Source organism: Eurosta solidaginis, chromosome 2, assembly GCF_040869045.1.
Source record: "Eurosta solidaginis isolate ZX-2024a chromosome 2, ASM4086904v1, whole genome shotgun sequence".
NCBI lineage: Eukaryota > Metazoa > Arthropoda > Insecta > Diptera > Tephritidae > Eurosta > Eurosta solidaginis.
This window is the reverse complement of record NC_090320.1, coordinates 298,880,068-298,905,658: the sequence shown is the minus strand read 5'-3', so window position 1 is coordinate 298,905,658 and position 25,591 is coordinate 298,880,068. Positions and strand designations below refer to the sequence as shown.

The 25,591-nt window shown below is 39.1% G+C and overlaps 2 protein-coding genes across 10 annotated transcripts; one reads left to right on the top strand and one right to left on the bottom strand.

The window, feature by feature from the left end:
* The first annotated feature begins 2,632 nt into the window (after positions 1-2,632).
* Positions 2,633-21,083, top strand: LOC137241280 (lipase member H). 9 transcript variants are annotated; one of them, XM_067768730.1, is made up of 6 exons: positions 2,633-2,776; positions 12,446-12,665; positions 17,181-17,537; positions 17,612-17,854; positions 17,925-18,113; positions 18,637-21,083. In XM_067768730.1, the coding sequence occupies exons 2-6, from the start codon at positions 12,596-12,598 to the stop codon at positions 19,302-19,304; spliced, it is 1,527 nt and encodes a 508-aa protein (XP_067624831.1). In that variant the 5' UTR covers positions 2,633-2,776; positions 12,446-12,595; the 3' UTR covers positions 19,305-21,083. The 9 variants fall into 9 exon arrangements, with proteins under 9 accessions (XP_067624831.1, XP_067624830.1, XP_067624827.1 ...); XM_067768729.1 differs by having other exon boundaries at positions 2,668-2,954; XM_067768726.1 differs by having other exon boundaries at positions 2,668-2,980.
* On the bottom strand, positions 20,335-24,344 carry AspRS-m (aspartyl-tRNA synthetase, mitochondrial). The gene is made up of 10 exons (XM_067768722.1): positions 24,229-24,344; positions 23,918-24,147; positions 23,603-23,858; positions 23,282-23,460; positions 23,130-23,219; positions 22,444-23,066; positions 21,876-22,359; positions 21,628-21,807; positions 21,422-21,550; positions 20,335-21,358 (listed from the first exon to the last, which is right to left on the bottom strand). Exons 2-10 carry the CDS (start codon positions 24,125-24,127, stop codon positions 20,525-20,527), a joined length of 2,985 nt encoding a protein of 994 aa, XP_067624823.1. The 5' UTR covers positions 24,128-24,147; positions 24,229-24,344; the 3' UTR covers positions 20,335-20,524.
* Positions 24,345-25,591: the final 1,247 nt, after the last annotated feature.

Sequence of the window (25,591 nt, the reverse complement as noted above, 5' to 3'; positions counted from 1 at the left end):
CAACTACTCATTGCAGATCTCTGCTCTGTGTGTTAAATCTGTTTTAAAATAATAGCCATATTTTTTTTTACACGTAAACGTCTATACGCTTATAATTTATATGGACTGCTAAGCGCCAAACTTTAAATACACCTCTGAAGTTGCTGCGCATAAAATGTGTACTAATAAATTCCAATACGCAGATGTAACTGAAATATGTGTTTTTGTTTCACCCTCTACACTAATTCTATGTATTCTATGTGTGTCCACAATTCATCGCAACTGATTTAGCTATATGTTATACACATGCATACAACAGAGGGTCGTGTCTCCGCTTTTCGGTACACGCTGTAGCTGGAGCTAGTTGTTTAACCACTGCCGCTAGATGGGTCTCCTAAGCATTATGTAAGCGAGGATAGGCGTTTTTTTCACGCGCAAACGTAAACCTATACGCGTGTATAAAAAAACACGGCTAATATTCCAACTTTCGCTTAGCTAAAATTCTATCGCCAAAAATCTGTAAAACAAAATCAAGTGCGCAGAAAAGTATGCAACACTTACCGATAAGAGCCTAACCGCGTTAGCATTCGTTGTACCACAGAATTTTTACACTTTGAAAATGACGGCTGTTGTTTGCAAGGTTGCATTCCTTTGAGTGTTCGTTTTCACTATCTGGATTAACAAAGTCATGAGCCTGGGCATTCGCGCAATTTTAGTGATGTAAATTGCATGGCGCCAGCGCCAATGCGGTGCCAGCTCAATGGTAGCTTATTGACGAAATGACTCCAAGCGAATTTTTGACTCTACTTAGTAGTGAGTGCGTAGTACATTTTACTTGCGCTATTGAGTGAAACGACTTTTGTGTGTCAGGCACGAGTTTGATGTTATTGGCGCTACTGGCAATGATGACACTGAGCTGTTGACGGTAGCGCTGGTAGTTCAGATTTTGAATCAGAGAAAGAATTGATGACCAGTGTAAATTATTATGGCTTTGGCCGTGTAAATTATTATGGTGTATTTGTATATTTTAGATTTAATGCACAATTACTATGTGTGTGTTTGAGCGGTCAAATAATAATAGTAGTATTGCTAAAGTGCTGCTTAGTTCATGGAATGTCGCTAATTGCCTAGCGATGATCATCAGATTGTCAATATTTCGTTCAACAAACGCGCGAAATTGCCACATCTGCTCAAATTTTCCAAGATTTTCCATTCTTGATTTAACTTAAGCTGTTATGCCAATATTTTTCAGCCAGCTTTTTTCAAATAGGTAATTTTTCCAAAAGCAAAATATATTACAGATAAGATTACAGAGTTAAACAGCCTTAAAAATTCAACTATGTTGGTTATACACAGAAATACAACAGAGGGTTGTGTCTCTGCTTTTCGCAAGCGTTGAGATTCACCACGCGTGATACGCGTGATTCACCACGTCCAAATATCACAATCCACGGATAGGTACCGGCGGGTTTGTATTGGACTTAGGCTGTTATGCCAAAGTAAATACAAATCTTTACCGATAACTGTGTTATCGATTAATTTATCGAATTCTAACAAAGTAATATTGCATTGTCATCGGAGTTATACATGTGTGCAAAATTTCAGCTCAATCGGACACCGGGAAGTGTATCAAATTTAACTTGCAAGATTCCATTACAGACAACAAAAGTGAAACTAAATAAAAGCTTATAATGATTATAAATTTTTGATCACCAAAAAAAAAACACATTTGATTCAAATATGATTCCAAAATGTGATTGAAAAACTATATTCAGTTTTTGATCATCAAAGGTAAGCATATTTGATTATTCTTTTTGTTGGTTTTTATCATATATGTGGAATATCATCATATGTGACCCGGCCTATGAAAAGGTGGCTTATGACTCAAAAAAGAAACAGTTGTTAAAGATAAACAATGCATTTCTTCAGTTTCTTAGTAGTTTTTCTTTTGCATTATTTTTTTTAGTCATAAGCCACCTTTTCATAGGCCGGGTCACATATGATGATATTCCACGTGCAAATAGGGCTTCATCCTAGTCTTCTTTGCGGTTTTTTGTAATGAGTCCCACATCCAGCGCACAACCCATGTTGAGCTACTTGTTTGCATAGCCGGCAGGTTTGCCATTTACAGGCACTGCCAATGAAATCCGCCAGCTAGCCCATAAATGGATTGTTTCTGCGTGGTCTGGCTAGACTGCCGTCTCATCGTATTGGCTCACCACGAGATTGAGGTTAAGTGCCTACCCACAAAACTCCGGAAGTAGGGGAATCGCTCTTGCCATTGAGTGCCAGTGAATGGCAATCAGAAGCTTTCTCCACTCTCGTAGACTTCTACCAGTTCCATCCACCAATGAAGCAACTTTGCTCAAATATCTAATAGTTGCCAAAGTTTAAGAATTTAGCGAAGTCTTATCTGACACCTGTTTTAGCAAACCTATTTAGGCACGGCATTTAGGGGAATTCCAACTAATTTTGTTGCTTAACTCATTATAGAGGCCCTCAAGTTTGCTCAATTGGGGTACTGAAATCGAGCGAATGTTAACGATTTTATTGGTAGAAATTTTCTCAACCACTCTCTGCTTTAAACAACAAATAATGTTGTTTTTATCGCTGCCAGGTGTACTCGATACTAATTGAGTATACACGAAAGAATGGACTGTGAAATAATTGCCCTGACGATATAAAAAAACCAAAATAGAAAATATCAGTCGTTTGTGAGCAATAAAAGTTAACGGTTGTGTGATGGGCACAACGAATTGACTATAAACAACAACAAATCGCGTTCAATTATAACAAAGTCTATATTTGTAGCTTTAAGTAATTAGAAAGTATTAATTTACAGAATTCAAAAAGTGCATAAATAAAATTTGTAAACGATTATGTAAAACACAAAAAAGCAAAGAAAACTAAAAAAATTAAATTGAAAATCTGGATGCCTAAAAAAATCAATGGAAAAGCGAGAATTCGCACCTGATGTGTGTGCAAATATGTGCTTAAATATGTAAATATGTACATACAAAGGTACATAGTACCAGATAAGAATGAAAGAAATACACTCCCTCAACGGCACCAAGTAACAAACGCCCGCATATCTCCACGGATATGAAATCAGTTTTGATTTAAAGCGGATAAAAACTAACAATGCCTACATACACGTGTATGTCAAAACATACATTTAGTTTTGCCTTAAGTATATACATGTGTATGTATTAGGGTGTGCCATAAAATGACGATATTTTTTTCGCTCGCACCCAAAAATATTAGAGAATATGTCCAGAAAAAAGTTCAGCCCGATTCTAAATATTCCCTCGGAATTTTCTTCTTGCGCATTTTTTTATTTCCGCGGAAAAATTCCTTCAATTCTTTTCTCCTAGGGAGAACAATAATTGGGAATAGGAATTTCGAAGTCAGCTGTTTTGTCAATTGAAATTTTTTTACTCATTTCTTATTTTGTTTAAAAAATTTAAATGTTTACTTATTTTTGTGAATTTATTTGAAATACAGAAATTAAATATAAACAATTGTCCACATATAAACAATTAATGCACAGTATTGCATTTCATGTGATATTCACTGAAATAAATAATGAATTAGTGCCACAGCAACATCAACAGAGGAGCATAATAAGAAGAAGACGGTGGGATAACACAATTCCGCCGGAGTTGCCTGCTTCCATTCAACAACGCAAATTTCCGGCGACCAAGTCGAGTTGAATTCGTCATATACTAAAATCTATTTAAGCCTTCTTAAAATATCCTTGCGCAATTTCTGGATGGCTGGACCAAATATACCAAAAGCTTTTCCGTTGCTTATGATATACTTTTCGACTTAAAAGAATATTGTAGTAGAATCTACATATTTTAGCACTAATTTGTATAAATAAGTGTTCTTTCTTAAAAGAACCAATTTCCTTTAACTATTTGTATGTATTCCCTTTAATTTAACAAGTGAAAAAGCTCCAAAGAAATGGCAGAGAAATCTCCCTCTCACTCACATTCATAATACATACTTTTCTCCCATAACCGGTTTCCGCTTTTTCGAATAGGAGGAAAGAGAGAAGTGAAAAATCTCACAAGGAATTTTTATTTAGAATACGAGGAATGGGAGAAGAGAAAACCTCGCACGCGTAGCTCTTAATTTTAACTTTTAGAGTTCCTCCGCAGAACTCGAAAGTTTTGCCATTTAATTAACAGGGGAAGTAGTAATTTTAACATTATTTTATGGTTAACCTTCTAAACGGTTATGGCCATCCAACAAGGCGCTCCAGTTGCTTCTTCGCTTTGTGTTTAAATCGTTTTCCACCTGGTCCTTCCAGCGGAGTGGAGGTCGTCCTCTTCCTTTGCTTCCATGGGCGGGTTCCGATAAAAATACTTTCTTAGCAGGAGCGTCATCTTTCATTCGCATAACATGGCCTAGTCAGTGTAGCCGCTGCGAAAATTGTTTTGTCCTGCAGCACTAAATTCTGATAAAAAATATTGTACGTGCCAAATTTTCATCGTCAATATTGAAGTTTCTACAGATCTTAAGATAAGAACAAAAATACACGAAAATGCTATTTTGTGAGCCTGTAACATTGTTTTCTGTGATTATACGAAACATTTATATGGGAATATTGTTTCAGCCGCCAATTAAACTACAAATCTGCTATTTATCCTTTTTTTCTATTTTCAATAGTTTAATTGGAAAATGCAAAAAAAAAAAAAATTATTTTCAGGATCTATAGAAACTTCAATAAAGACGATAAAAATATGGCTCGATAGATTTTTTAGTCCGAGTATAGTCCTGAATATAATTCATGTATTCATTTTATCAAAAAGAAAAAATAATTTAAAATAAATTCTTCGTATTTTGCAGGACAAAAGAATGTTTAAACTCCCAGTCCATTGTTATTTACCTTACCTTGAAAGCTCAGACTGTGGAACAATTTTTGTTTGGACATATTCTGAAATGTTCGGGCTAGAGCGAAAAAAAAATATCATAGTTTTTCGGTACACCCTAGTAATATATACCTGGTGGAAACTCTGGTAGTATTTTAAAGCCACCTTAATATTTCTTGATTGCAAATAAATAATTTAATATGGAGCAAAAAACATCTGCAATAGCAAGTGCATTAGCTAAATATTTAGCTAATTCTATTCTAAAATTAAATAAAAATGTAAAAAAATGTATATCATTGCAAAATAGAACGTGGGCGCTCGATGATGGCTAATGTAACTATTAGTGTAAAAAATTTATTTTCCTTCTTAATCATCATAATTTTTTTTTTTTTTCAAATAAGTCAAAATATTAACCTTAGTAAAAATGCTACCTTTCGAATACCGAATAGTGAGTAAAAAGTAAGTGCCAGGCTATTCAAAAGAAAAAAATCAGTAGGTATTCTTCCCGCTTCAGTAAAACCTTTGACTCTATCAATCATGAACTTTTAATTCTTAAACTTGATGTACCATGTTTTCCGAGGCATTTATTTGTTCGGCTCGCAAGTTATTTGGCTAACAGGACTCAACAAGTTTTGTTCAAAAATTTTCTCTCTGATATGTTTAATGCAACGTCCGCAGCTCATCAGGGTAGTCGTTTGGGGTTTAACGAAATCCACAGCTGGATACATAATGCCCGGTTCCGCCCCTAATTTCCTTAGTTGCTATAAATAATTAATATTTTCTTTATCGCCTTTTATTTTTTGTGAACTGAATTAAAAATGTCACCAGGCTTAAGTGGATGTGCCAAATGCATCAAAACATGGTGCACAAAATTATATTTAGCTTATCTTAAGAAGGTTTTGTAAAAGAAATACAAAAGTAATTTAAGTGAAAGTAAACAAAAGTAAAGTCAGCTAATGGACATTCGCAAATCAGATAACAGTAAAAAGCTTCAACACATTCAATTACCTACAAATTTAAACAAGCAAACAGCGATTTCTTTTGCTCTCAGGCACTTTCAACGTGTTTTACATGTCAAATTGACCACGCTGGTCAGTAATCTCTAATCGATATACAAAGCTACATAGTAACCTGAAATAACAAAAATTTAAATACGGTAAATACAAGTTATTTACTTTTGCCGGTGGCTTAACCGTTTTTGTCCTAAAAAACGCGCACGTCCGGCGTTTATGACATAAATTAAAGGGTAATTGTTTTGGTAAAATTATATCTATGTACGTTAGGGTGGTCCCATAAAAATTAAATTTACGACATATTTCAGTCTCACCCACTTCACACTACCACCGTTGATACTCTCATACTCTGTTCAGTGTGTCTCGTGTAAGGGATGGTTGCATCGGACAGGTTGTTCTGGGCTTGATCCCAAAACCCGACGACCACGTAACTTTTATAAATCTTTTTTGGCTCCTTGCTGTTCACGTCCAAGGGCGTCCCGTAGTCTACGCCTTAACGCCCCCCACTACCATCCAGCAGCCCAGCTGCTCAGCAAGCCACAACTAGTACCCGCTGCTGCTCGCGCCCCACTCATAACTACTATATTCGTAGTAGAGTCGGTAGCAATGCTGAGCATCAGCCCCTGCCCCCGTCTTCTCCCCCCCCCCCCCCCCCCCCATCTTTTCCGGCAGCAATCGGGTAGATCAGGGAAACAGACTCTTAGGTCCTAACCCCGTTTGCACCGTTTGCCAGCACAGAATATATATGTTTGCGCCATCCGCCCAATGCAGCTCCTGCCTTGGGCAGTGCGACTTTCCTAGATGTTCTGGTCTCCGCCACGGCAACTCCCCGACGGTTTTCATTGCGCCATGTTGCCAAGTCGGAAACCACAATCTACCGGGTACCCCAATGCTTGCCCAGTCCCAGGGCCACAACAGCAGTTGCGTCCTGGCCTTCCTCAACCCAGGCGTAGTCACCCGTCACTTACCCCAAGAGTGGCGATGTCTCCCCCTATGCAGTTCAGAATTCTGCAGTTAAACTGTAAAGGACTAACTGGGAAGATCACGGAGATAGTCGATTTCATGAAGCGGCACAACATCCGCATTGCTGCGATTCAAGAGACTAAAATCACAGCAAGATCTGCACTGCAAACCTGGTCTGGGTATAATGTCCACAGAAAAGATCGCATGAGCGGAAATGGAGGCGGCCTCGCGTTTATCATACACCACTCTGTGCAATATCATATATTTGAACCTGACATCGACCGCAGGGACAATGTCTTAGAACGTCAAGTCCTATCTGTCCAGTCAGGCGATGCAAACCTAGAAATCATCAACATCTACATCCCTCCTGCCACCTGTTGCCCCAGTGGATGCCGCCCTAATATTAGCGCATTACTCACTGGCAACAATCGCATTATCTTAACCGACTTTAATGCCCAATACGATCTATGGCATTCAAACTTGCGGCCGGATAGTAGAGGTGAGATGTTGGCGGATCAAATAGAAGAAACGACGTTCTGCACAATACACGGAGACGCCCCCACACGTATGGCAGGAAGCTGTCACAGTTCGCCGGATATCTCAATCGTGAACGCAGAACTCGTAAACTGCGTCAACTGGCAGCCGATGGTAACACTGGCATCCGACCACCTGCCTATACTTATTTCGTTCGAGCGTACCGCCGACTTCATAGTTACAGAAAAACGCACTTTCATAAATTTTAAAAAGGAAAGTGGGACGAATACAAATCTTTTACAGACAACCTCTTTGCTGCCCTCCCTATCCCGACTGATGCCCGCCAAGGGGAGCGTGCTTTCCGCAAGGTCGTTGAATCCGCCTCGGCACGTTTCATTCCCGCCGGGAGAATTCCCGAAATTCGGCCCCACTTCCCGGCGGAGGCCACAAATTTAGCGAGAGAACGTGACCTTGTAAGACAGATCGACCCAGGGACCCCCAAATAAGGGATATAAACCAACGCATCAGATTGCTTGTGGATGAACACAAGCGGGCAAAATGGGAGGAGCACCTAAGAGGTTGTAACTTCTCTGCCGGTGTGGGTAAACTTTGGTCCACCGTAAAGTCCCTGTCGAATCCGTCTAAGCACAATGACAAAGTTTCCATCGCCTTCGGCGATAAAGAGCTGTCGGATTCGAAAAAATGCGCGAGCGCTTTCTGCCGTCAATATGTAATGCATTCTACGGTCGACAAAGGTAGACGGAGAGCCAACAGACACGCACATAAACATAAATTCAGCGCGTCACCAATTACCATCACCGCCAGAGAGGTTGAAGATGCTATTGGTCACGCTAAGCCATCCAAAGCAGTGGGCCCAGACGGCATAGCCATGCCGCTGCTTAAAAGCCTAGGGAAAGAGGGTTTCAAATACTTAGCGCATGTCTTCAATCTGTCTCTTTCCACCTTTGTCATACCCGAAAAATGGAAAATGGCCAAGGTGGTCCCGCTACTAAAGCCTGGGAAACCAGTTAACATAGGAGAGTCGTATCGTCCCATATCTCTCCTATCGCCAGTAGCAAAGACGCTTGAAGCCATTTTGCTCCCCTACTTCCAAGCAAATTTGCAGCTAGCCTGTCATCAGCATGGCTTCAGAAAACTCCATAGCACCACCACCGCGCTAAATGCCGTCAGCACCCAGATAAATTGCGGTTTAAATCAAAACCCCCACAATAGAACAGTACTCGTAGCGCTAGACCTATCAAAAGCTTTTGATACGGTCAACCATGGCACGTTACTGCAAGACCTGGAAGGGTCTACCCTTCCCCCATGTCTTAAAAGGTGGCCCGCAAATTATCTGGGTGGTCGGCAGGCATCGGTGCAATTTAGAAACAAAACATCAAAACCAAGAAGAATTAAACAAGGGGTGCCACAGGGTGGTGTCCTATCCCCACTTTTGTTTAATTTCTACATATCTAAGCTACCTTCACCACCAGAAGGTGTCACTATCGTTTCATACGCCGATGACTGCACAATAATGGCCACAGGCCCAGGCCCACAGATCGATGAGCACTGCAACAGAATAAACGGCTACCTCCCTGATCTTTCCAGTTTTTTCGCCTCGCGAAACCTGGCATTATCACCCACTAAATCTTCCGCGACCTTATTTACATAGACGTCCCAAATGTCGACCATTTTAAACATCCACGTCGATGTCACTACGCTTCCGACTGTCCTACACCCCAAAATCTTGGGTGTGACGTTTGATCACGATCTACATTTTGGTGAGCACGCAGCCGCAATTGTTCCGAAAATCCAGAGCCGTAATAAAATCCTCAAATCCCTTGCTGGCAGTACCTGGGGAAAAGATAAAGAAACGCTCATTACTACATAAAAAGCAATTGGCCAGCCGACGCGTAGCACCGTCACCCGTATGGTCGCCAAGCCTAAAAATTAACCACAGAAAGAAGCTACAGGCCTGCCAAAATACCGCTCTCAGAATCGCCACGGGCTGTCTTCTTATGTCCCCAGAACACCATCTACATAATGAGGCGAGAATACTCCCCATCAGGGAGAGAAATGAGATGCTAACCAAACAGTTCCTGTTGAATACCCAGAAACCTGGGCATCCAAACAGACATCTGATTGATGAGCCAACACCGCCTAGGGGCTTAAGGAGTCATCTCCGTAAGCATTTTGAGGAAATACGGCACCTGATAACCCAGCCGTATGAAGCAAAAAAACACAAGCAGGTCCTTGGTGAACTCCACAAACAGGCGTCGGACCTTAATGTCAGGAATTGCCCGGTGAATCCTGTACTCAAAGAAAAGTACCCAAAACTTGTGGAAGAGGAACGCATACTCCCCAGGGAAACGCGTGTCACTCTTGCTCAACTTCGTTCTGGATACTGTAACAGGTTAAACTCTTACCTATCCAGAATCAACCCCGACATACAAAATGTATGCCCGCTTGCAATGTGTCCCCACATGACACCAACCATCTCTTTAATTGTAATGTGGAACCAACGCCTCTAACACCCCTTTCATTATGGTCCACCCCTGTTGAAACAGCAAGTTTCCTTGGACTCCTGTTAGAGGATATTGATGACAATTTATGATTGGTCGCGGCTGTTAGGTGGGGCGAAGCACTGCTACAACAACAGCAACAACAACAACCGTTGATCCTTTGATGAAAGACATAACACATACATTTTGGTTGCTATTGGACAGAGCTAAGCCATCAATTATCACATTTCACTACGGGGACCGAAAACATCATAACAGATGTAAAATTTGTTCTCGTCTTTACCTATGAGGACAGCAGGAGTTAAAGTTGAATTTTTTTTATCTGATATTCCAAACCGATATTACTAATTGCCGGTCTACTAAAGATTGTGACTATCTAATTTTTTTTCAAAAATGAGATATTTACAATGGGAACTTGAAAATGCGGATTTAAAAACACTTTCGTAATTGTAAAAAGCTGAAGTGGTTTCAAATTCACACTTTTGCAGTATCTACACATATTTTCCTCAAATTCTATTGAACAATGATTGCTAATTGTAATTATATCAAAATTGTATACCATTGCACTAATCAATTACTTAGTTTTAAAACAAATTAATTGAAATTTTTTCAAATTCCGGGAAGTAGTTCCAAAAATGGTGAATTAAGGCAAAATTTTAACTTAAAATCTTAGGAAGTTTCAAGTCTTCCTTTCTTAGTGCTCGTAACGTAGGATTGTTCGAAGTTGCAACTGGTCGTAAAAAAAATAATTAAAAAATTGTTTTAAGTTAAATGGTTTTATTGAAAGCAATACTTACATGAAGTAATTATAATACAAAAAGCTAGAAAATAAATAGGTAGGTCCTAGGTAATAGTCATCACACAAAAGCGCTGGACGCGTGAAATTTCTAAAAATGTGAGGCGCAGCATAATCTTATTAAGGTTAATTTGGTCCTACTTATGACTATCAAGAGAAATTTGATGCGTCCAATGCTTTTATTTAAATGTCTGATCAACGCCCTAGATTGATGAGGAGTGTGATGACTAGTACCTAGGATCTAACTAATTATTTTCTAGCTTTTAGTATTATTACTACTTCATGTAAGTATTGTTTTCAATAAAACCGTTTAACTTAAAACATTCTTTTTAATTATTTTATTTTCAAGTTTTTAGTCTTTATTTAATTGCCTTTTATTTCTTATTCTATTTAGTTCATTTAGTGACTCATTATTACACGGACTCTTTCCTAACAATTTGTTACAATCTAAGTCCTCAATACATAATCCTTCCAAAGACTTTACTCGACTCTGTGCCACGTATACAAATACGATTTTTTTGAATATCTCGATCCTTGCGCCATCTAGCGGCGATTTTTTTTTTCATAGCTCGATTTCTATTCATGTATGTATTATATGTTCCAAATATGAACCAAATCGAACCACAAATACGATTTTTTGAAATATTTCGATCCATGCACCACCTATCGGAGTTTTTATTTCTTATTATTACATTGTCATCGGTTTCTGAACTATATTCCAAATTTCAAGCTTGTAGCTTATCGGGAAGTTACTTAAATTTCAATTACAAAATTCGTTCACAACGGCCGTGCGGCCGGCCTGTCAAGTCAAGCTAAATAAAACCGTTTAAAAATAGCATATGTCGAAAAGAACAGGTGCAAACACAGGTGTGTAGTATCTCAGTTTCAGAGAAAACTGAATTTTTGAATAAAAAAAGGCTTAATAATCGTGATATTTAAATTACGCGTTAGATGAACACTGCAATAAAAACTTGATTTAAAATATAATTTGTTTGTTTGTTAAGTCCTTCCGAAACATCTTACTATGCTTTCCTTAAAATACCCATAATATCAAAAGTTATAGTCCAGTCAGGCCCTTGAGAAATTCTAGTTGAACTTTCTTGACAGGAAATGAAATACACAACACGCTTTAATCGTCTTCAGCGGAACTAAAATATATATGTATAAGATATCTTTAGCCGTAGCATTGCCGTTTCAGGGGCTGATACTTAAAATAAACTTTCAATTCCTTTGTAAGGACCACCCTAATATATGTACATGCAAATGTGCAGTGGTCAATCAATACCGCGAATGCAACTCCCTCTTACGCGTTCGCGCGCTTTTATAACTTACCATTCGCATTCGAATACTGGAAGGGCGCTGTAGATCTTAGTTGCATACTCAAAATGAAGATAAAACAGTAATGTTTGAGTTACATGTATTGAGGACTACCAAATCAGGAAAACATTGTCCTTTCTGAAAATTGGATTGCTTACGTTTGAAAATTTCCCTTCCTTACGCTCAGCCGACACTTCCTCTTTTTTCCACCTCCTTATTACTTCGTCAATAACTAGCCTTTTCCCTCTTCCTTTCTCTTTTCCTCTCCAACACTCACTTCTTTTCCATCTCTCTCTTCCTCGCCCTGTCCAAATTCCTATCTCCCAACCCAGCATACATGAAGATACCAACTATTGATAGCTGCCAGCGTAGTCAGAACCTACAGCATCCGCTCACTATAGGAAGTCGACTTGCATAAAATGTAGTATGAGGCATCTTAACTCTCATCTGAATTAGTTCTAAAATATGAATCATATAATCATAAAGTGCATTATTGTTTAAAAGGCAAAAAAGTGAAATATGTTGAAAAAAGTGTAAAAGACGAAATGGATCCAACCAAATAGTGAAAACTGAAAACCGTACCAAAAGTCTGAAGTGTACTTACAAAAATATTTAGCTTAAGTAAATAAATTGTGATAATAATTTAAATAAAAAATGTACAACACATCAAAGCGGAAATATACAAGGAGTATTCCGGGATTAATGCTGGTCTTATGGATTACAGGTAATTAAACCAAATATATTGTAACGAATTTCGGAGGAATTCCGCATATTCCAACCCACTGCTAACGTTCGAATCGCTAAACTGTTGAATAAATAACTCCAACATTCTGTATTGCAAAATGGTCTTTATTAGACTACGTTGGGAGTAGTACAATTATACTTCACTTCCAATTGATAGCGTGTTTAAATCAAACTGCTTACTGACTACTCAGCTTTCGCTGCTTTTATACTCTCTGTTGTCTCGTCCACCCATTTCTCCTAAGGTCTATTAACTTCGCGAAATTCATGCTTGGTTACCAGCCATATACATATGCCATGTATATTTGTAGTTTATAGTCTCTCGCATAGCCATATGCGTGTGTATATGTGAGTACTTTTTTGGCTGATGATTACATCTGTGTGTGAGTTATCTCTTCGTTGCCTTGTATGTATTTGGTAAATGATGATTAATGTGTTTATGTAGCTTGCTTTAATGTTGTTGTGCCTTTATTTAATAACCTTAGGGATGTGAGATCAATTAGTGATGCTAATATTCGTCACAATATACAAGCCACGGAGTACCTCCGAGGAGATTTAAGACAAGCTTCTCTTCCAATTGGTATAGTGCCACTTTTTAATATTTCTAATTGGCGGCGGAGGGAGACCTACATGTTTTATGACGACTCCGAGTTTGATGAATTTCGGATGAGAAGCTTTTCTTCGCAGAAATACACTCGGAGAGTTTGCCAAAATAAACTGGCGAGGGGCGACCCCGTTTGAAAGCATTTTTTCTATACAACAAAACGTTTTATTAAGATTTTGATGTTGCTTTACCCGGGTCATAAACCCCGGACTTTTAGTGTGGTAGGCGAAAAGGCTACCATCACGTCACGGCTGCTGGTTCAACGTGGTTGTTGTTGTTGTTATAACAGTACTTCGCCCCATCCAATCGGTGTGAACGATCACAAATTGTCATCAATATCCTCTAACGGGAGTCCAAGGAAACTTGCTGTTTCAACAGGGGTGGACCATAATGAGAGGGGTGTTAGAGGCGTTGTGGTTCCACATTACAAATGAAGAGATGGTTGGTGTCATGTGGGGACACATTGCAAGCAGGGCGTACATTTTGTATGTCGGGGTTGATTCTGGATAGGTAAGAGTTTAACCTGTTACAGTATCCAGATCGAAGTTGAGCTAGAGTGACTCGCGTTTCCCTAGGGAGTGTGCGTTCCTCTTCTGCAAGTTTTGGGTATTGTTCTTTGAGTAAAGGATTCACCTGTAAATTCCTGACATATGTAGAGATCCGACGCCTGTTTGTGGAGTTCACTGAGGACCTGCTTGTGTTTTTGGCTTCATACGGCTGTGTTCTCAGGTGCCGTATTTCCTCATAATGCTTACGGAGATGACTTCTTAATCCTCCGGGGGGTTTTGGCTCATCAATCATATGTCTGTTGTGATACCCAGGTTTCTGGGCATTCAACAGGAACTGTTTGGTTAGCATTTCATTTCTCCCCTGATGGGGAGTATTCTCGCCTCATTATGTAGATAGTGTGCTGGGGACATGAGACGACTACCCGTGGCGGTTCTGAGGGCAGTATTTTGACAAGGTTCAACGTGGTCATATACATTCGTTTCAGATAATCGGGAAAGTGCCTTAATTGCAGTGGTTACCAGAGGATACTGGATCAACATACCACAATGGCCCATTAACAAAATGTCTTTATCTTTCAAACAATAACAAAAACAGCACTCTAGGTCTCTCTTATTCCCTTAAATAGAAATAATTAATTAGCAAGTTGAAGCCGAAAGTAGGAGAAAATGTGTTAGAACCAAAGTCTTAACACTAAATAATTGCCTATTTTATTGGAGACCATATAGTCTTGGTCGCAAGAACGAACAGAAAATGCCTCAGCTGGCTGGGATTTCGTCATTCTTCTATATATATATAAAGAAGTGTACATTTTGATTGTCACTCCATAATTCGAGAACGGATAGAAAGATTGCCATGAAATTTTTAGGAAAATACAGGAAGGAGAGATGATGGTTAGTTGATTTTGAAATCCCAAATCGGTTTAGCCATTCTTGAGTTATGATTTTTTTTAGAAAAAATTCAATCTAATATATAAAATTCTTCTGTCACGGTTTTAGAGGCTTAACTCCTCCGAAACGGCTGAACCGATTCTCATGAAATTTTGTGAGCATATTGGGTAGGTCTGAGAATCGGTCAACGTCTACCTTTTTTTCGCTACGTGCCTAGGGTCTTGAGATGAAAACGTGGACCCGGGTACCCCTAGAATGTGTTTATACAATATGGATATCAAATGAAAGCTGTTGATGTGTGCTATAGTACAGGATAATTTTCATACCCCTGGGTGACTAAGGTCGCGAGATATAGCCCAAAACGTGGACCCGGGTACCCCTAGAATGTGTTTATACAATATGGATATCAAATGAAAGGATAATTTTCATACATCTGGGAGGCTAGGGTTTCGAGATATAGCCAAAAACGTGGACCCGGATACACCTAGAATGTGTTTTTACATTATGAGTATCAAATTGAAGCTGTTGATGTGTGCTATAATACTGAGTAAGTTTTACACCGCTGAGTGACTAGGGTCTCGAGATATAGGCCAAAACATGGACCCCTAGAATGTGTGTGTATTATGGATATCAAATGAAAGCTGTTGCTGAGAGCTCTAAAGTTCATTGTGATATTCGATTTAGTCGCATCAACCTGGCAAAACTGACAAATATACAAAGACAAAAATTAATAATACCCACACACCTATTTACATACATCCTATTAAATTTGCCTGAAGTTTCGTATATAAATTTGCCTATATTAGTATTTACGATGCTTTTTTCCGGGAAGTATACCAGAGATGAGACTGAGACTCGGAGTGGGACTGGGACTGAGACTCGGAATGGGACTGGAACAAAATACATACCACCCTCTGGGACTGGCAATAAGAGATGAAGAAGAAGGAGAAAAACTTGATAGAAGAGAAATGAGAGAAGGAGACTGAGAAAGACAGAATGAGACGAAGATGGAGATGAAGCGAAAAAGACGGAGGGAGGAGTGAATAAAAAGATTAGGAAAAAGTGTAGAGGGATAAGGCAGAGTTAGACAGAAAAAGCTTATTAAAATGTATGCAGATAGGCCAAATTTAGGGCAGAACAACGTCTGCCGGGTCTGCTAGTAGTTATATAAAACTAAAAGAAAGGGATAGCTATGACAAGGCTGAACATCAGGAGCAACTTCAGTGTACCAAATACGACTATGTTAGTGTAGCGTAATCTTTCATCTGACGAAAAGGCCACCTTGTACAAGGTTTTCGCTGACTTCAGGTACTTTATCGGTACATAGGCAACTCATTCCACATAGAAGGGCCGTATAAAGACATATGCAGGAAATGTAGACGAAAACTGTTTAACTTCTTTTTGTCTCTGCATCCATCTTTTTTTCACAAATTTGTACGGAATAGCTGATATGTTTCCACTCATCTTAGCCGCTCAGCATTTTTGCTATAGCATTATCGACAGAGATTTGGCTGGTCTGGCTTCATCGACAAAAGGTCCTCATGTATATCCCCATATCGCGTTGTTGAAAGCTTATCTTAAATCTAAGGTTGCAACTTGCCTGGATTTGGTTTTACCTTGCTGTGATACCTGGACGTTAGTAGTCCATCACTGAATGCCGCAGATCTCTTAATGAGATGGCCCAGCAATTCAGAATTAGCCTTGTATGGGTACCTGTAGCTGACGAGCTGGCCAGGAAAGGTACGACCGCCCACATCCTTCGTGAAAATGACTCGATAGGTATACCAATGACCTCTTTTAAGTTGCGTGTGAGCACGAGCACTATAGGTAGTGCGAATATGCTGTGGTCAGCGCTTCCTACATGCGAGGCACCAAAGTTGGTATGGCAATCCTATGATAAGGGTCGCGCTAACACTCTCTTGACCCTGAATAAATCAGGATTTCGACCCTGATAAGGGTTCTTACCGGTCACTGCTTGATAGGTACTCACGTCGCTAGAATGGACGTCGTATCGCACGATTATTGCCGCAGCTGCAGATGTATTGAGGAGGGAGAAAGCGTGCAGCACCTGCTGTGCCACTGTCCGGCACTGAGCAAAGGAAGGAGAGAAGGCTCGACATTAGGGCGTTAGCAAAATTTATTGATTCCACAAAGTGGTTTGAACCGCAGTAGCTGGTAGAGCAAGGGTTGATTAAACCGTTTCTATGGCATCACAATGGCCCCATTGGTGGCTTAAGTGTTGGACTGGGAAGCAGTCTTCTTGCCCCGGTCCTTTTAACCTAACCTAACCTAAGGTCGTCTGCGTTTGCGCCGTTTCTAGTCAAATAAACTGAAACGCAACTAATATTTTAAGTATGAAACGGGGCATTAATCACGCTTCTTACGGAGGAGCTAAAAAAAAATTCCATTTATCAAAACTTTTCATATTCATATATAAAGAAACTACAACTGCCTCCGAATGTTATATTGGAGATCTAATGGTTGCTTTCTTTCACAGGCTATGCTCTACTACCCAATTGCCATGCCAAATCATTTTTAAATTATGGCCAACATGTCAACCCGCGTGAACCATCCACTACGCAATCCCCATCTACAACAAGTGCGCCAGAAATGCGCGATATAGTAATTGGACCCTGTCGTTGGGTTACTGGACGGAAATGCCCCGACCACGATATACGCTTTTATTTGTATACGCGACGTAATCCAGTGGATCGACAATGCTTAGTAATAGATGAAACACTGGACAAATCGAACTTAACGAACTCTAACTTTAATCCACGTTCTCCAACAAAAATTATTATACATGGCTATAATGCGGATATGTTTATGAATTCATTGCAACGATTGCGTCAAGGTGAGGGGACTTTTAGAGAGTTTGGAATATATTGCGTATACAACTAATCTGTTTCCCCTTTCTACCTTCCTTAGAATACTTGATGCGTGATGAATACAACATCATCTATGTGGATTGGGCTATTTTGGCACCAGGTCCATGCTATTTGAGCGCAGTACATAATACAAAACACGTGGGAGCCTGTGTGGCACAATTGGTGGAGCGTATTCTGGAAATGGGCAGTTCCGATATGCATGTTATAGGTTTCTCTTTGGGTGCGCAGTTGGCTAATTATATTGCAAGAAATTTGGGGTCTTTTCAGCTACCTAGAATAACGGGTGAGTAACGATGAAAAAGCTTAGCAGGTGGGGGGTATTTATTATTGTTTTTTTTTTCAACTAATTTTAGGGCTTGATCCTGCCATGCCACTCTTCATCACCGCCGGAGTGAATGATAAATTGGACCCTAGCGACGCTACTTTTGTCGATGTTATGCACACCAATGCGTTTGTTCAGGGCAAAATAGAACGCTGTGGCCATGCAGACTTTTATATGAATGGTGGCATCATGCAACCTGGCTGCAATAAAGGGGGCTCAAGTAAGTTTAACATGAAAAGATTCGGCCTAGTTTCTTTATACATACATATCTGCTAGCGATTTACCTGTATTGACAGATCAATATTCTAATTTTATCTACCAAAAAAATCTAGTAAACGTTAACCATATACATTAGATTGGGTCGATTTATAAGCCGATATCGCGCCATCGATTTTTCGAAAGGATTTGGGCTCAGAAAAAAAATGTCCACTACGCATACCAAAAATAATAATTTTCGAGCCTGCGAAATTTTATTTTTTTTTTACTTTTTTTCGACTTTGATTTTTAAGGTTTTTTTCATGACCTACTAAAAAAAATTTCATTTGATTGTAAAATTTTCATGTATACCCTGTCCGACCCAAAAATGTCCGCTAAAAACGTTGTCGATAACAGTTTTTTTTTCAATCGTTGGCGCGACATCGGTAACTCTCGTCCATACAAATCGACCCACCCTAATATACATATTGAAGAAATTACTTCAAGTATCTAAACATTCAAATAAAAACGTCTTTTTCCAAATGTAGATCCATTTGCGTGCAGCCATCAACGTTCCGTGGAGTATTTTCAAGAATCAATACGTTCGCGCAAAGGCTTCTGGGGGTGGGCTTGCAGTTCATATATCTCATATTTGCTTGGCATGTGTCCACCTACCAATTACTTACTCGAAGCTGGCGAAGATATAAAACCCAATACAAAGGGTATGTTTTTAGTTGAGACCAATGATACAGCACCTTATGCTTTGGGTAAGTGGACCGATTTGCCCATACTTGGCAAACCGGCATCCAAGAATGCACCAATCACAATCACTGCGCCGCCAACGGTAACATTCCAAGATCCTTTGCTACGTCAAATTGATAAATGGAATAAATTGGACATGAATTTTAACAACATAGAACGGCCACCAATGGAGTTCTCACAATCTTCTACAGACGAAGATTGGACATACTTTAGTGTAGCTGTTACGCGAGATATAACAAATAACAATGGTTATGTGCGAAATTCTGTGGAAGATGATCAAAGTGAAGAGAAAGCCGAAAAAGGCCATGACACAGCTGTGGAATGGCAGGAATATCGTCGTAATTTGACAAATGGTCACATTGAAGATGATATCTTTAAAGTGCCTCATATTGTACGAGAAGAGCCGGAGAAGAAAAACTCAAGTAGGCAACCACGATTAAATGAAATAAACTAGTGAAAGCAAGCTTTTGTATGAGTTTTAAAGGAAATAGAAAGAACGTATTGGGTTAAAAATCGTTGAAAATTCGAGAAAAAACGGCAAATTATGGTTAAACCTTACATTGTGTTAGCTTAGGCTGAACCAAAGACCCACTGGCCGCATTCGTTAAGGCTTAAAATGGAACTTGGGGTTGGAACTGATATTTTCGTCTGCAATCCCAATTACTGTAATGTAGGGTTTCCGCGCTTCGGCGGGGATAGTGGGGCATTTGTTTTCGATTTCAGATGATCTGACGTTGTCGGGATGGTACACGTAGAATTTCAAAACCAATTTTGAGAATATATCTTGTTTTTACTGTATTTTTACTTTATTTACAACCCCAATGGGTAGAAAGTTTCTACTATAAACCATTAATATTACTCCACTTCTGCATTATACAATAAATTTTACTTTAAATACTTTTCATTTACAGTTAAATGCGCAATGCCGACAAAGAAAATGTATCTATTATTCCTTGAGTCTAATTTTCGGAAAACCACTCCGCGAAGGCTTTGGGGAGTGTTATCGATGTTGATGGTCCCTCCGGTAACAAGCACCATCAAGGTACTAGCCCTACCATCTTGGGAATGATTAAGTGTGACCACATGAAACCTTCAAGGTCATAACACCCTCCCACCCCCTAGATGCATGAGGGACTTGGGGTCGGCAGAGCCTCGGCTGTGGAAGAAACAGGATTCACCACGGGTAGGTGAGGTTGACAATTGGGTGAAGCTATATATTGCGCTGCCAACCCCTTGAGAGGGTTGCGCTACACAACCCCTTGAATCAATTTGGTGTTTTAGTCATCTTTTACGACAGGCATACCTGCCACGGGTATATTCCAAGCCCCCTAACCCGCTTACTTTTTCACTATTTTTGTACAATTTTTATTTTTAAGTCTTCTGCTATTTACTTTGGTTCGGAAGTGTTCACTCTATCAGGAAACTGTGAATGCGTTAAACATTCAATTACAGTAGCCATTGAAATACAAAACATAAAATAAACATCCAATTATTAAAACGATTAGCATTTTTCAGGATACTCATTGAAGTAAAATTCTTAATACACTTTTTTAATATGCACATATAGTTGCGCGTGAATATAACCTAGTATTGAATTAAAAACATTAAATTTTTTTAGTAAATTATCATTAAGTTAAGAATACGCGTAAACGCACGTTCTGTGAATAGTGCCTCTTACTTATTTTTTCCTAAAGCATTGGCCTTTTGTGCTGTACCTTTCGCTGGTGTTTTCACATTGCCAAGAGTTTTAGTGGCAGCTTTAGTAGCATCTTTCTGTAATTTCTTTTCTACATCAACTTTTTCAATTGATGGCGTCACTACATTTGGTTCTGTTTCAATGTCAATATCAATCTTCGAATCATCATTTGGTTCGGGTGAAGGTGTATCACGCGTTGCATCCAAATCCTCATCCTCTTCATCATGTTCTGTGGATTTTTTTGGATCTTCAATAATAGCTAAATGATAAAGTGCCTTCTCCTCATCCGAAATAGGTACAGGCGCTTTTGAGAGTGGATCGCGACCATTCAATGATTTGGGGAATGCAATAACATCTCGCATTGACCTTGCACGACAAATAATCGATATTAAACGATCAAGTCCAAGTGCAATGCCGCCATGTGGGGGACAGCCCGATTCTAATGCGCTTAACAAATGACTTAAATGATCATGTGGTATTTTAAGAATTTGTTCTAAAACAAAATGTTGCATGTCACGATCGTGTATACGTATTGAACCACCACCAATTTCCTGACCATTTAATACTAAATCGTAAGCTTGCGAGCGAATTGTAATCAATTCATCATCTTTGGCATTCATGAATTTGTCAATATCATCAAGATGAGGAGCAGTGAAGGGATGGTGGACACTCTCTAATACCTTTGTTTCAGGATTACGCTCAAACAGCGGGAAATCAATAACCCAAAGGAATTTATTTTCTCTTTTCTCTTTTTTTATAATCTCTGTATTCAAGCTATGATAATCAAGGCGTATGCGACCCAAGAGTGTTTGCTAAAATGAGAAATAATGTTAAGCTAAATGGTTTTTAACATACGTTTATATGGGTATATATACCGTTTCACGCTTTTCGCCAATACCGAGGAAAATCAAATCATTCTCTTCCAAGTCATATTTTTCGATTAGTTCACTTGCCACATCATTTGTTAGTAAATTCGTTAAACGATCGAGCACATCTTTATAATTCTAATAGGAAATTAAAATATAAAAACAATTATTTATTAACAGAAACACAAAATAGGTATTTCTATGTGCTTGCTTACCAAAAACTTACGCACAAACAATATGCCGTTGAAATCTTTGCTAAGACTTTCATAATGTTTACGGGCATGACTATTCCAAATAACCTCCGCGCCACGAACAATGATAGCATAAGCGCCAAAATTATTGTACTTATTTGAAATGCTCTCATTTTTCTGTATTATATTAGTAACATTGATCAACTATATTTGGGAACATAAGAAATATTATACATTAAAATGTAAAAAATAAAGTATGAATTCATACTCACAGTGTAATCAAATCGTGTATCTGGTTTATCTGTGCCATATTTTTCCATTGCTTCTTTATAGGTTATACATGGGAACTTGTTTTGAATTGGTGGAAATTGTTTTGGCCATGAATAACGCAACAACTCCTCAACTAATTGCATGATATCCTCACGAGTTGTAAATGACAATTCTATATCGAGCTGTGTGAATTCCGGTTGTCGATCGGGACGTGTCGCCTCGTCACGATAACAACGTGCAACTTGAAAGTAGCGATCTATGGCGCCAGCCATAAGCATTTGTTTAAATTGTTGAGGGCTTTGCACCAGTGAATAGAAGTGTCCAGGCTTACGTGTGGGTACAACAAATTCTTGTGCTCCGCCTGGTGTGCGACAAAATAGAGTCGGTGTTTCGACTTCAACGAAACCCAAATAATTTATAAGATACTCTCTCATATGCATAATAACTGTAGAGCGCATGCGTAGATTATTTTGCATATCTCTGAATCTGTCGTAGAATTTCAAGCAAAAAGGAAGTCAAAAGTTAATTAATTTTTGTAAGCGAACAATACCAAATTCAATAAAAACTCACCTCAAATCTACATAACGATGTGTTAACCGCAATCGTTCACCTGCACGATTATGAGTTCTTACAACAAAGGGCAAATTTTTTATAGCTGCATTTAAAAGTTCAATATTCTCGGCCTCTACTTCAATATGACCCGTTTTCATGTTAGGATTAACGGTGGCCGAAGGTCGCGGTATAACTGTACCTTCAACACGTAAAATTGATTCTAATGAGAAACCATCGTCATAGTTCTCTAGTCCTTTAACTTTATCCGTAATTAAAATTTGAGTTTGCCCATAACCATCGCGCAATACGAAGAATTTACCCATACGTTGAAATTCTAGCCAACCGCAAATTGTTACTTTTTCGCCAATATTGTCTAGACCCAATTCATTACATGTATGTGTACGCCCAGAAAATTTATTCAAATCGGCTATTTTTGACTTTTCATTTTTCGGTCGTTGGCCGCCACTGCTACCTTCAGTGTTATTGCCATTTTTATCGGCAGCATCATCTTCGGCCACCATATCATCGATTGACATCTTTTGCAACTTCTCTTTGATTTTAATGGGCCCATCGTAAGGATCATCTGGATTTAAAATTTTTATATCTTCAACTATTACTTCCACTTCGCCTGTGTCATATTTCTAAAATTTTCAACAAACGTTGGGTTTATTAAGTTAATATTTTGTTATATAAGTTGAAGTTACCAAATTTATATTTTGGCGTGGTCGACCTAAAACCTTGCCTTTCACCTGAAAAACAGTGCCCTCGGGTGCACTAACGAATGTGTCTTGCATCTACAACCAAAGGTATACCAATCAATTATTTTAGTAAAAAAAGTTTTACTAATGCAACCTACAGCTTGTTCTTCAACAATCATTTGCGTCTGACCATAACCATCTTTTAGCTGTAAAAATTTTGAGACTCTAATTGGCGGTACCCAACCGACCAGAGTAACCACCTTGCCAATATCATCGCGCCGTAGGTCGTTACAAGTTATATCACGGTTTTCGAAGTACTTAAGTATGTTCTCAGTTTCTGCGATAGGAAAGAATATACAATTTTAGTTAAACGCGGTTACATAACGGTTACAACGCTACATTGCTCCCAGACATGCCAACGCTACGAACCGACTGTAGTCGGAAATTATAATTCAAATTTAAATGTCTGGATATCTTACTGGAAATCTTGTATTCGGTGCTGGTAATACCGCAATTGTTTTTATTAGACATTGTACTATAACTACGTTTGTTACCACCCATCCCTTTGCCATTACTGGGAAAATCAATATTAATGATATCTTGTAGTTCGACTTCGACTTCACCTGTTGGTACTGTCTGGTTGTATGAATTACGCGGACGTCGGTTGACTACGCCTACTATAGTAATTAAAGCGTTTTCCGGCATATTTTGCACGCGTCGGGCCAGACGTGGATACTGCAAGAAAAATCAACCATTTTATCTTCTTTAAAATAAACCCATTTCTTTCATTTCACCTTATCTTCCAAAATAACTAGCTGTGCTGGAATACCATTACGATCACGCAATTCAACAAAACGTGATATACGTTTTTTATATAAACGTCCACTTAATTCGACTAGCATGCCGCAATGGTCGCCACGCAATTCGCCACACATCATACGCACAGGTGGAGGAGGAGGTGGATTCATATTAAAATTACTAGCCATTGCAGTCATTATTTGCATTAGGTCATTGGGTCCTGAACCTGTAGAACAATAAGATGCTATTATAACATGCATGTACACATGAGTGTAATTGCATAGTAAAATAATTTTGTTTTACTAACCGGCGAAGGGATTTACGTTACCAGCTCGACCATTATTACCATTGAAGGCGTTAGTGTTGTAGCCAGCATTTCCGCCGCCACCACCCCCACCCCCATAGTGGTGGTTATTGCCATAACCACCTCCACCGTATCCGCCGCCACCACCACCGCCCCCACTTCGGTATCCGCCACCACTCCCTCCATAGTTGCGCCCACTCATTATCTGTAGTAATTAATCATATAATCAATTTAATGAATCATAATTAGATTCACTAAAAAAGTTAGCCTTACATTGTTCACCGGCTGTGTTATTGCTGCCTCTTGAATATTATGTGCAAGTACAACTGCTGTAAGCTTAGCGGTCAATGGCTCGAATGCTGTTAATCTGTATAATTGTGTAATTTGTTGAGTACGCCAAACGCTCCTGGAAATTAGAAGCATTTTCTTACACAAAGTCTATAAAGTAGAGTTTCTTTTAGAATTTTCCTTCCCAATCACATGGGAAATAATTGCACATCAGTCAGCGCTGAAATAAATAAATCTTTCGCTCCTCTGTGGGGTTTACAAAGAAGTGAAAGAAAATTTTTTCCAGCGCAGCGCCGGCAGCGACAAACTATGCCAATAAACACACCTTAAAAGCAAATATACTTCGCTTTTTTGATGATTTTTTTGTCTGCTGTTTTTACTTCAATAAATCCATGAATTTTTACAAAAAAAAATTGTATTTAACTTGGTAGAACATATCTTGAAAAAATGCGGAGACAGACCAATTGACGCATTTGAAGTTATGAAGTTGGCTGTGGTTGGTTAACAAAAAAAAAAAAAAATTTGTAGCGTTTTTAACAGAGCTCTTGCATTTACATAGGCAATAATGTTACTTCAACAAAGCGCTCTGTATTTACATAGGGAATAATGTTAAAGTTTCGCGCTGTGTAAACTGTCAAAGGAAAAAATAAATATAAAAATTCGCGGACGCGCGTTTCTGGCCGATTTAAAGATTTACGCCAGCAACAACAGCTAGGCGTTGGCATTGCTGCTGCTGGTGGACCAAACCTTAGTAACCCCATTTAATTTGTTGCGTCCCTCCTACAAATTTTCATTCTCCCAGCAGCTCCTTGCAGCGGGACTACCCTATACTATCCTGCTCCGGGAAGGTATCTAACCCAATCCGGGTCCGTCTCCTGACACCGAGCGCCTGAGAGGTTTTGCTGCGTTTGTCGGAAAATAAACTTTTTAGAACGGTCTTACTCTTGTCAGTGTGTTACGTGCAAGGGATGGTTGCATCGGACAGGTGGTTCTGTCCCAAAACCCGACGTCCTCGTAACTTTTATAAATCGTTTGTGGCTCCTTGCTGACCCTACGGCGCCACCAGCTCATAATCCCG